Source organism: Schistocerca serialis, unplaced genomic scaffold (genome assembly GCF_023864345.2).
Source record: "Schistocerca serialis cubense isolate TAMUIC-IGC-003099 unplaced genomic scaffold, iqSchSeri2.2 HiC_scaffold_1420, whole genome shotgun sequence".
Classification (NCBI taxonomy): Eukaryota; Metazoa; Arthropoda; class Insecta; order Orthoptera; family Acrididae; genus Schistocerca; species Schistocerca serialis.
Window position 1 is genome coordinate 4121219 of NW_026047648.1, and position 13359 is coordinate 4134577.

The window sequence follows — 13359 nt, forward strand, 5'->3', positions numbered from 1 at the left end:
TCTGTTCTCTGACAGGTTGTTTTACTGACTTAAGTTGTGACGTTTTGTTCCCATCAAAGTGGTCCGTGTCTTGCCTTTCCCGCATAACCTAAAATCATCTCGCAGTCAGATTTTGAAGTGACACAGCTTTAACAGTTCGTAAGTTTTCTGTAAGAAGGGTGACTGTGATTACAGTAATCGTTGTAAATATTGGCCAGTGTTCAGTCATCAGTAGACTGCAGCACACTGGGGGTAAAGGTTCGTATTCACTGTGACTTGCACTTCCATCATTTGTTTGTGAGGACGCTCCAGAACTGGTGGAACTCTCACATTCGTGTGCAGCTTTTTGTCTGCCGTAAGTATCTGAATCGCTATTCCGATCCAATGTGTCGGCACGTATTTCTGTTCAATCCCCATAGTATTCTTGCATTATTGCTTGATATAACGTGCACACAAACAGCTCATCCCCCACTCCAGTTACACCCTATTATCCGGTACGTAAGTTCGACGTACTTTTCCACACGGCAGATTCGCAGGATTGATTTGCACCGATCCATTGACGTGCATTTCACTGCAGCGGGCACGCTCGTACTGCCGTACAGCTACGGATCGGTGGGTTAGTGCACTGACCTTCAAATGGTGCCCTAATAACAATCAATATTCAGGCATTGTCATAGATTTCAGATTGTGAATACAAAGGTTTAGTTAATATACGTAAGTGCACCCATTGATATAAGTAGTTGCAGTGGTACGTGGCTTTATGCTTAATTACAGACTTACTGATTCATCAGTTGATTTGTTTCCACCACGTAACGCCCACGGTTTACGTCCTCCTTCGTTGCTGAGCGATGTATCACTTTTTGTTCTGACGCCGCAACTCTTCCTTTCCTATACCTTTACTACTTTATATCTGTATAAATGATGATCTATTGGTTTTGCCGTTTAACAACTTTTTAATAACTGTGGAAGTATTACAGGCATCGGGTCCCCACTTCATGTGTCGCCTGCCTGTACGTTTCACGTGAACCTTTTAAGACTTGATCCACCTGTTTACGAAGAGAAAACAGAATATCTCTTCCTTCGAAGTTGTCCGACAACGACCTAGGAAGCTCGACGCCCTCGCGGCCTGGGCTCTTCCGCGGCTCGCGGTACTTTGCGGCATTCGTTTTATTCCTTGTCCACTTGCCGCTACGTCGAACTTTCGTGGTGATCATCGGGCAATGTCTTCCACAATATCTGCATCATAAATAAACTTTCTTCCCACAGTATTTCTGAAAACCCAAAAACAAAATTATTTGTATAAGTCTTGGTCGATTTAATGAGGGATGGGACAACACATAGTTGAGATCAGAAATATAGTTTTTTTGTTGGGGAAGGAAAAAAAAAAGCTGTATACACTGTTTTACAAAGGGGTATTACAATTTGAAATCGTCTACTAAATAACATCTTTTCTCTATTAATAAATGCTTAAGTTTATTCTTTAACGTGTTTAAATTAGCTGTCTTGAGGTCAGATGGTAGTCCATTATAAAAGATTGTTCCTGTTGTATGTCAACTACAGTCTGCAGCTCTTTTTTTTTTTTTTTTTTTTTTTTTTTTTTTTTTTTTTTTTTTTTTTTTTTTTTTTCTCTCCTCCCAAAATTGCAATTTCGTGAAAGTTTTCCCTTCCCCCTGTGTTGTGCCTACGTACATTACTGTTTGTTACGTGATACTCTAGATTTTGTTTCACAAACATTATTGCCTACAGGATGTACGTAGAGAAGATGCTTAGTATTTTGTACTCTCTGAAGCGTTCTCCACGGGGCTCTCTCCTGTTTACCTTACCTACCACTCTTACTGCCTCTCTTTGCAGCCTGAAGAGCCTGTCTGCATAGGCAGCTGGTGGCCGACTCGGTATCTCGATACCATACCGGAGGTGTGGAGAGGATAGTATATTTGTCTCAAGCTATCGTGCTCCACGAGTGCTGAGACTCTTTTCAGTAGATACACACTTGTACCGATTGTATTGCAAATATAATCTATATGTTCTTCCTGTGATAGGTGTTCCTCATCAAATTATACCCAAAAACTTGTATTTTTTCTTTTTATTCAGGTAGCTTAAGATAACTTGACAGAAAATTAGAATTGATTGCACTACTGTTTGTAGTAGTTTGTATACCACGGCCCCAGCTGATGAGATGTGCTGTCAGCATAGCTTATGACCTTATAGTTTTGAGATTCAGTGACATTGTTAACGTACAACATAAACAAAAAAAGGCCTCAATATGCTTCCTTGGGGCACACCGCATTGAAGTATCTTGTGGGTTGATTTGGTTGTTGCCAAATGTTCATTCCTTTTGTAACTTAGTTTGACACATTGTTCCCTGTCCTTCAAATAGGAGGTTAGTAGTTGTAAGGCTGCCTCTCACAACCTGTACGCTTCTAATTTAGGCAATAGAATTGTATGATTCACTGTACCAAGAGCTTTACTCATGTCCAGGAATATGCCTGTTACCGTGCCTCCTTCATCTAGCTTCTTCAATATTTCATGTATAAAAATTGCTACTGCTGTTACAGTAGATCCTCCCTTTCTAAAACCACATTGTAGACTGTTAAGTAGATTGTGTTTGATGAAATATGCCTCCGATTGATTTAATATTACTGTCTCTAGTAATTTCCCGAGCTCTGAAGTTAATTGTATTGGCCTATAGTTTTTCATGTCAGCTTTTATTACCTTCTCGTACACCGACACAATTTCGGTGAGTTTCAAAAGGGCGGGGAATTCTCCGTGGCAGAGGGAGATATTTATTAGATGTGTCAGTAGCTTCACTAATTCTCCTCTGCATTCCTTTAGCAGCTTAGGTGAAATGTGATCCCAGCTGCAAGACATTTTAGTTTGAAGTTTTGAAATGACTGCTAGGAGGTCCCTCTCGGTAATGTCACGGATGAAAAAAGATCGGCTAGTATTTGTGTCGTTTAAATTTGGTGCCCAGTCACATGTCCCATTTGTGTTAATTGTATTAAACATCTGTATGAATTTCTCGCACACTTCTTTTGGATCATTTGTTAAGTCTTCATTGTCTTTAAACGCTATGCTGGTGTGTTTGAGAGACTGCTGTTTCTCACATTTTTATTCAATGTTTTCCAGTGCATTTTGCTAACACAAGTTCAGTTGTTTATTTGATACGCATATTTATGAGCTTTAATGTTAGTCAAAGAATCTATTTTTTTCTGGACAGTTTGTATTTTGTTAAATAGTATTATAATTTAGTATCTCTAAAGAGTGTCAAACAGTCTTTCATGTCCTCTCTGTCCAGTGATTTCAGGAGGGAAATTCACAGTTTGTGATTAATAGCTTTGTTTACTTGTTTTACCAAAGGACATGTTTCATTTAAAGTTTTATTGAATAGTTCGTGGAATTTTTCCATTTATCATTCAGATTTGTGACATTGTAAACTGCTTCCCATTTTTTATTGCCTAATGCACTCTTAAGTGTATTATAATTAAATTTTCTTTTATACGTAAACGTATCAGTTTGTCATATCTACATTCCTTACATAAATTTTCATAGTAAGGGCTCTACAGTCAGATATGTTGTTTTCTACAGTGGTTATGTTTGTTCTCCTTTGTTATGTTTTTGAGAATGTGGTCAATGCATGTCTATCTGTGTTTCTACAGTAATTCTTGTAGGTTCTGAGTTTGTGGTAATAGTTATAACACTGAAGTCAAAGTAACACAAATTATAAATCCTATTATTTAAAGAGTCTATGTAGATGTCTCCAACAAACGGCACATGTTTTCCATACACTGATGTCTTCTACAGCAGGTTTTCCAGACAGTTGAAAAATTCTTCAATACTGTTTCCAAGTGATCTATAGAGAGCTGCTATAATCGAGCTGTTGTTCCCTAGTTTTAAATTTACTGCCACAACCTCGAGCGCCATTTCTTTATGCTGATCATCAATCCATTTGACATTTTCACATGCTACGCAATTTCTGCTACAAATGCCCACCCCTCAATCTTTGTGTGTGTGTCTTTCTACAGCACAAGTTTTTGAGTTCGTAATTTCTTAGCCTGTATCCATATGCTTCCTCGTCCTTGCAACCTAATTTTCTTGGTATGAAGAAATGAGAGGTTTTGACTCATTTAGGTATATGTCACAAAGTGATCTATTTTGTTCATTATATACTGAACATTCTGGTATGTAAGGGTTAATTTGCTCATTTTACTCTAAAACATCCCTATTTCCTTTGTGCTTGATAATTTTTTTTTTTTACGTCACCTATCTCTGCGATAATTTTCTTTAGTTTCTCACATAAGTTCCTTGCATTCGAAATTTAGATGCATCCTGAACTCGGTATGTATCATTTGTCCATTTTACCCATATCCACTATTCTACATTTTCCAAACGAATCACACATCTGTTTAATTTTAATGTTTGTCTTTCGTATCTCCTTGTTGGCATATAAATAGTATATTAACAATGAAAACAACCAATTATTGACACACACACACATACACACACACACACACACACACACGATGGTTGTAATTGGCAAGCTTTGAAGCCAGTGGCTACTTCTTCAGGTAGAAGGATTGAAGGGCAAGGAAGAGGGGTGAAGGAAAAGGAAAGTCAACGTACAGGATATCATCCTGTACGATGCGTCCCCACTGACCTGCGCTTCTGGATTACTTCTCCGAACTCTGTCCCTCTCCATGAACCTCTCCAGCCCTTTTGCTTCACCACTCGTCCTTCCCCTTCAACCCTTCTGTGTGAAGGAGGAGCCACGGGCTCCGAAAGCTTGCCAATTACGACCGTCTTATGTGTGTGTTCTGCCGCCACTTGGTGAGTAGATTTTTTATCTATCCAATTAAATAAACAGTATATTAAGTCATGCCTGTGAGGTAGTGTTGTAATAATTGTGTATCGAGATTTTTTTTTTTAGCTTCTGAGAACTTTTCCAGGCGTGCTAAGCGATTTAGCGCCTAGTTTCTTGTGACATTGTTGGCACCAGCTATGCACGTGATATATTCATTTTCATCTTTACTTTTTTCCTGCAGGTCGACATGGGTAACATTTTTCGTACTTGCACCCAGTTTTACTATTCTCATCACTTGGAAGTCTTTGTGATCGGCTTGTAAAATACTCACCAAATTTCCGCTGTGGCTGTCTGTTAAGAAAAGAAAACTGCGATGGATTCTGGGTTCTGTTGTCACTGTGTCTCACTATTTTTTAGTTTGTTACGCCACTGCACTATTTACAAACTTCATTGCCACCACACTTCACATTTTCACGTTTGCTGCAAACACTTGTTTCTGTAGTAGTTGCAGTCCACTTATCTGGAAGAGTTTGGTTGTCATCCGGAAAGGTATGCGATTTTTGTAGCAATAATGGTTCATGACACTTTTTACTTGTTAGTTTTTTCATATTCACGTTTGGAGCAGTTTGGCTATCACCCGGAAGTGTACGCGATTTCTGTGATTACTGAAGAATATTTATAAAATCATTTAACTTTCTGATCTCACTGTTACAATTTCTGCACACACTGCTGTTACTGGTATAATTTTCACTTTTTTCACACGAACACGAGCCACCATTACAGCTACACGACAGGTACAAAGGGAAAAACCCTCTGTCATGTACTTCACAGTAGACTGTTAGATAGGTAGCTTAAGATCTACAATCGTAACATATCACAGGAGAGCATGTTCATTTAAGTGAGCAAGCAAGGTGTGTCAGCAGTGGAGGTATGTGCGCACGGTTTAACATTTGAATCGCTGCCTGTAGCGTGTCCAGTATAAATAATCTGAGTAAAGGTTCCCCGTTCTTAAACAGTTGTTTAGTGGTGTGTGATAAGACACTGTGTGATGGAAAAAGTATTGATATCGGAGTGCTTCTTAATCGACCAGTGAAGCCTCAAAATTCGAGTGATAGATACTACAAATTATCTTTCTGTGACAATTAGTGAATGTGCTTTACGTATTTGGGAAGGGGGAGGGCTACAAGTGTGACGACGGATGTAGACAGTAGATACGGGTCTCTGCGGAATACGCTAGAGGAATCTCGACTTTTCTGTCCCGTCACCACCCGTGCGGTTGCACCTCTCGAATTACCGCCTCTTCTTCCAGGAGTGGGGTCCGAAGGGCCCGCCAGCGGGGCACGAGTTCCGCGGTTCGTTCAGGCTCGAGGCGGACCGCAGTTGGACGCCGGCGGGCGAGGGGCCCCCGCGGCCTGCGGCACGCGCCGTCGCGGACATCTTCGGGCCCGCGGAGGACGCAGCCGCACGTTTTGACGTGACGCAGCCGCTGCGCGCCATCGAGGGGCGCACCCGCGCGGCCTGGACGTCGTGACGCGAGCTCTCGGCTCGCGTGCGGCCGCGTTTTGTCGGCGGGTACTGCCGACGTGTGTCGGCGTAGGGAGTGAAGAATTCTGTGTGGAAAACTGCTCCCCTTTCTGAGAGCTACCCCCTACACCGTGAAGGGAGTGCTTGGAATTGTGTGCGGTGTCTGCCCGAGTTCCTGCTTATCTCAATGACTTAAAATGTCAAGAGTTTCATTTCAGATAATATATGCACTACTACAATTAATGTTACATGAGAAAATTGTAAACATATAGTAGAACAGCATTATCCGCTTCTCACTTTTAATGCACAAACACATTCACCACCTTCAGAACAGAGAAAAATTTGAAATGGATGCGTGAGGTTACTGGCCTTTGTCTCCTGTGACATCCAGCGGATGACTGCCAAGTGCTTCACGTCACTGTGAAATAGACTGGAGGTAATTTTCGTGTGCTTCATATTTGTCTCTATGCACACTGACTATAATTGGCTCATTGATAATACGTTTCGTAAGGTTATCAATTCGCAAAGACTGCGAGGAGTCTGACTTTATTAAGCTACTGCTCATTTGCCATTATACAGGTGGTTGACTTGGTGCGACTTCACTGAAGGCGAGCTTTGTAGTTGGATACATTTGATTGAACTCTTAGTGTGCTCAACCACTTGTGTGTGCAGGTTTTTGACAAAATGTTAAAATACAAAGTGATTCTGCTAACATATCCACTTTGTGGGGCGACGGGTTAATAACTTTTACGAGAGCCCGGAAACTATTTCTGTGATCAGCCAGAAAGCGACGGAGAACGTACTGGCCGTAGTTTCCGGTCTGCGAGTCCACATTCTTGTCCGGCCCACTGAAAGAAATGTTTCTATTCTCTATTTGCTCAGCGGGATCAGGACTGTGATTATAAATGAAGATTCTGATTTCTAATTGATACATAAATTTGGTAATGTTTCACACGCACAACATTGTAATATTCTTTATGTTCATACTGACACAAAATCTCTCTATCCCAAACAGCACTACGAGCAGTTCAGATGCGACCTCTACTGTAAGTTACTATTAAATTGTCCTTCACCCCGACTTCTGCTAATCAAAATAATTTCTCACCACAAAAGTGGAAAATAAGTTTGACCACCGGCCGTGTGGGTTTGTTAACCTTAAGGGCAGCACACTGACAGTTACTTCAGTGAAATCTGAGCGATCCGGGACGGTGTACAGTCCTCGTAAGTTCACTCTCTATTATTACTGAAAGTGTGAGTTTAGTAACAGCCTGTAATGTCATCCTAGGCAACGTGCACTCCAGTGTTTGACTGACGCAGATCATACAGCGGCTGGGTGCGAAGTAGAGCCTGGTCTTGCCTCCCGGACTGTATTGATATATGTGGCACAGCGGAGGGCTGAGGGAACACCTGCTGTCATCCAGTCTGTGCCCACGGTAGTAGCCTCCAAATGGCCACTTCCTCAGACCTACAATATTTTACAAGACGGTTGTGTATTAATTTTGAATTTTTGTATGCATGTAGTAGGTAAGTTGGTTAAAATCACAGAAAAAATTTTAGCTTGCCTGCATTTAAACTTTGCCGTCTAGAATTTTCAGAACGGAACTTACAGTAGAACCTGACCTCTGAACTACAACTTTAACAGACCTTGTACTTTTTATCATTTACATCCAGACCTTGAAACTTGTTACAGCTCTATAATTAATAGGTTTCATGATGTACTGTAAACAAAACTTTCTAGCATTAATACAACAGATACTACTACAAATACGGATGTTTTAGTTCCAATTTGTATGGAGTGTAGCCATGTATGGAAGTGAAACATGGACGATAACTAGTTTGGACGAGAAGAGAATGGAAGCTTTTGAAATGTGGTGCTACAGAAGAATGCTGAAGATTAGATGGGTAGATCACATAACTAATGAGGAGGTATTGAATAGAATTGGGGAGAAGAGGAGTTTGTGGCACAACTTGAGTAGAAGAAGGGACCGGTTGGTAGGACATGTTCTGAGGCATCAAGGGATCACCAATTTAGTATTGGAGGGCAGCGTGGAGGGTAAAAATCGTAGAGGGAGACCAAGAGACGAATACACTAAGCAGATTCAGAAGGATGTAGGTTGCAGTAGGTACTGGGAGATGAAGAAGCTTGCACAGGATAGAGTAGCAGGCAGAACTGCATCAAACCAGTCTCTGGACTGAATAAAACGATGACGACAACAACAACAACAACAGTTCCAAATTTAGTTTTCTGCAAATTACTCAAAAACTGTTAGAGAAAGCTTAATGGGGTTACATAATTAATGTTTTTGTGTTGAAGTGAAGCTTCATATAAATTTTCATATTTCTAAGTCCAATATTGAGCGCCTTCCATTTTTCTTAAAAACACAGATTCTGACCAAAATATTGGATTAATCATGTTGAGACTTCCACCAGTTAATTTTGACGTACATCTGCTCATAGTGAACAATTTTTGGGTTTCTAACTTTATTATTTAGCGCCACTTACTTTTTTCTTAAAACTATTTATTTAGGATAAAATGTTAACGTGATCGTTTTGAGATTTGATATTTCACTAACTAATAAACTAAAGCACTTGCTGACAAAGTTTGGAAAAGTGACTGTAACTTGTAACGCCATTCTTAAATTATGGTGCAATACTTCTGCGCTTCACACAGACGCGTTGTGGCGACATTGTGCTACTAGCAGTGAACTGGGGTAAGTCCCGACACACTCGCTTGCCTCTGTATTTCACCAATGATACAGCACTTGTTTCGCCACAACTTTGACATGTTACACAATTTTGTTATTTTCGTGAAAAGTATTTTTGCTGATGATTTACTTGGCCAGTTAACCAGAATACATCACCACCTGCCAGTTGTGAGGTAATTGATGTTCGATGAATAATAAAAGTTTGAACATTCGTAAATCGTACTTGGTTTTCGTGTTGGGTTGACAGGACACCGATACTTTCTTCCAACGTATCTTTTATTTGCTTCAGGCAAGTGACAAAGTTATAGAGATCACCACAGACACCGTTATTTCGGGACTCACATTCGGGAGGACGACGGTTCAATCCCGCGTCTGGCCATCCTAATTTAGGCTTTCCGTGATTTCCCTAAATCGCTCCAGGCAGATTCCGGGATGGTTCCTTTGAAAGGGCGCGGCCAACTTCCTTCCCCGTCCTTCCCTGATCCGATGAGACCGATGACCTCGCTGTCTGGTCTCCTCCCCCAAACAATCCAACCGTTATTTCTGACACTGTTATTTCTGCCACCGACCAACTTGACAGCATCTGCCTCCTTCCTAGTTGTAAAAATCTCCAACCAGCTTCTTACAGTATATCCTTTTTTGGATTCAATAGAATAGCTTTTCCCATTTTGCACCAGTTTTCATTATTTATTATTTATTTATTTATTTATTATTATCTACAATAGTAGAGCATTTAGCATTTTTAAATTAAAATTGAGAATTATCAGTGTAAATCCAGTGCAAAGACTGAAGAAAAAATTCATGGATATGAAATATATGTGTACTGATTAGTTTTATGTATTGTGTTCTACAACACTATTTTACAGTGTGGCAATCACTTTACATTACATATTCAATAACAACAGAAAAGACAGGAATGGCCGAGAATACGTGTACAGTTTTGGCAATGGAGTTACTTTAACTATTAGCTGTATATGCTTTAAGTATCATAAACGCAGGTTCTGAATTCCGTAGCATAAATTTGAGTGAGGACTTTGGAATGTAACACGCCTACCATTTCCAGAATGAGATTTTCACTCTGCAGTCGAGTGTACGCTGATATGAAACTTCCTGGAGATTACAACTGTGTGCTGGACCAAGACTTGAACACGGGACCTTTGCCTTTCGTGGGCGAGTGCTTTACCGTCTGAGCTACCCGAGCACGACTCACGCCCCGTCCTCACAGCTTCACTTCTGCCAGTACCTCGCCTCCTACCTTCCAAACTGCAAGGTTCACAGGAGAGCTTCCGTAAAGTGTGAAAGGTAGGAGACGAGGTACTGGCAGAAGTAAAGCTGTGAGGATGGGGCGTGAGTCGTGCTCGGGTAGCTCAGATGGTAGAGCACTCGCCCACGAAAGGCAAAGGTCCCGTGTTCGAGTCTCGGTCTGCCACACAGTTGTAATCTGCCAGCAAGTTTCACGCCTACCATTGTTCGGGCGTCTTACAGAGGTGGACTACATAAAAGTTTTTGTACTTGACATTACTTACCTATATTGACTGTGAGACTCGGCAGTGTCGCTATCTCTCGATGAAGCGACACTCCTTTCTCGAAGCTGCCGAGTCTGTTTCAACTGGAATATCAGACGCCTGTCCCGACAAAATAAATTCACGTACCATTTCTCGATTGCGCACATATTTCACCTCCGTTATCTGCGTTCCGCGTTACGGCATAAGACTTCAGTACGTATTAGTGTTTGTCATTTTCACTCCGTACGCCCTCTGAGCTTCCCTCAAAGAGTGTGTCGGGCACACCGAGGTTCTGTGGCCCGTGGCAAATCTTGGGAGGCGGACAGCGTCTCCACGGAATAAATACCCCGACCTGCAGGTGCCTCCGCACGCAGGTATGCGGGTGCCCGTCACCCTTGCCTCGCAGTTCACTTTCACTCTTGTGATATGTGCAGAAGGAATGGAAAGTTTCTTGCACAATATGCTGTCCAAAACAAACACTATAACAATTATCACCAGAAATTATTAAAACACACCAAGAAACTTGCAGAAGCCCAAATTTTCTAACTGAAATGTGTCATAAACTAATACGTTTGCATAAGGTGAGTATATGTTTTGGAAACTGAAAAATTAGGGCTACTAGAGAGTAAGACTGGACTTGAGAAAAGATTGCATTTTAAATTCAAACATTGTTGAACTCTCAAGGTGGCAGAAAAAACAAAATTTTCATTAGGGAGATGTAGATATGAGATACAACATGGGTTTGTCAATCCTAAAACAAACATTTATTAGTGAGGTAAAATTGTCAAGTGCACATGGTTTTTGCGAATTTTAAGTTTTTAATGTTTCATTACAAAAATTCTTCATGAAACATTTGCACTGTTATCACACACACACACACACACACACACACACACACACACACACACACACACACACAGAGAGAGAGAGAGAGAGAGAGAGAGAGAGAGAGAGAGAGAGAGAGAGAGAGAGAATAGTTGGCTCGCTTCACAGCCCATGTTATTCTTTCTCAAGACAGAATAATTGAAAACGTGCCATGGACGGCTGCTCTGTCTTCGTGTTGTTCTGCATGTGCTGTTACTTTCAATTTATTGCCCACATCGCACAAACTAGCTACTAACAAAAATACTGTACTATTACCTATTACACAAGTAATTGGTAAATGTGTTGTTGCCCTCCTAAATACTGTCTCTACTGTGTCAGGTGGTTAATTACAACAGTTGTGATAAACATCATGTTTCTTCACTGTTGTTGGAATGATGTAGTGCAATTGCAATTTGACTTCTACTGTGTGGCATATTGGCACTATATTAGCAAGCTCCAAGCAACAGAAATACTATATGCGGGTGTGAAGAGTGAAAATCATTTGCACATTTATAATGTAATAATTTTGTGCCTGGAACCCACGTTTTACATATTTTTAACTTCCTCCACTGTGTTAGTGCGGTACAGGCTGTCGTGATCGAGTGACCGAAGCTAATTGCGTCGACTCGGCCACCTTACTCACGAGAGCCTACGTGTGTCAAACTCTTCTGATTCGGCAAAACTTGAGGCTCCTGACAGAACCTCCCGAGTTACTCATTACAGTAATTATAAGTAACTCAACAATTTGTGGATAAAACACTATTTAAACTTCACTCTCTATACGACAACTCACTCTCATCGCATTTTACTGACGAGCTCTTAAAATGAACGCACAAAGAAGTCTCGATGCCGTCAGACGTTCGGGTCGTCAGTATTCCTCAGAGCGGCGTACAGTGTGGACGTGTCTCCGCTGCTGTCGTGGGTGGTGTCAGGCGCAACTGGACCGACCCCCGTGTCGGGCAGAGCCCGTAAGGAATACCTCTGAGAAACTGAAGACGACAGCGACGACAAAAAAACGTAGTCCGAGGGAACTGGGATCCTTTCTGCCGATAACTTCGATCCTCTCGCTATGTTTTCCACTCGGGCGAGACTTACCCGATTGCTTATATGCTATTGCAGTATGCGATTTTTCCCGCCAGTCTGTCACGTACACCGGCATTATTACTTATAAAATCACGGGAGGTGTCGTAGCCTCGCGTACCGGTCGACGCACGGGGCAGCAGACTCGTTTTCCCACCTCACGCAACTTCTTCCTTGCAGAAGAATAGTAATGGGCACACGTGACAAAAACCCCGGTTTTGTAACTTAACTCATTAACGATACACAGATGTAGATTATTTTTAAGCTTATTTGTGGAATTTCTCTTCATTTACCAGTCGTCTGAGTGATTTGAAGTTTCCCACCAGAAATGCCTCTCCTGTGCCAACCGGTGTCCTCAATTATTTGCCGGATGTATTCAAACCTCCATCTTCCTCGATAACCTCTGCAGTTTCTACCCTCTACAGCTCCTCCTAGTGCCACAGATCTTACTCCCTGAAGTCTTAACACGTGTCCTATCGTCCTGTCCCTTCTTCTTGTCAGTGTTTTCCACACATTCCTTCCCCTGGCGATTGTGCGGAGGACCTTGTCGTCCCTACGTTTGGCGTTATTGTGTAGCACCACATCTGAAACACTTTGATTTGTCTCCGTTCCGTTTCACTCACTGTCTACGATTCACTACCGAACGTGCTGTGCTCTGAGTGTCCATTTCTTCCTCAAATGGAGGCCTATGTTTGATACTGGAAGATTTATCGTGGCCAGGAATGCCCTTCTTGTCGGTGCTCCTTAACGTAGTCTGCTTCCCGATAACCGATGTCGGTGTTAAGTGTCTCGCTATTCTCATTTCCGCTGTTTCTCATTGCTTTGGTCTTTTTCTGGTGTACTCTCAGTCCAGACTTCATACCCATTATACTGTTCATTTCATTCAGCTATTCTGTAATTCTTC

At 41.6% G+C, this 13359-nt stretch overlaps 1 protein-coding gene across 4 annotated transcripts in view; it reads left to right on the forward strand.

Annotated features, from left to right (window-relative positions):
* The window catches only part of LOC126443018 (uncharacterized protein C1orf50 homolog), a 41457-nt gene extending 34195 nt beyond the window's left edge, over nt 1–7262 (forward strand). For all 4 annotated transcript variants that reach the window (XM_050090867.1, XM_050090868.1, XM_050090865.1 and 1 more), the window contains one exon: nt 6087–7262. In XM_050090867.1, coding sequence (XP_049946824.1) covers nt 6087–6308 — 222 coding nt within the window. In that variant the 3' untranslated portion in view covers nt 6309–7262. The remainder of the gene's footprint in view (nt 1–6086) is intronic.
* Nucleotides 7263–13359: the final 6097 nt, after the last annotated feature.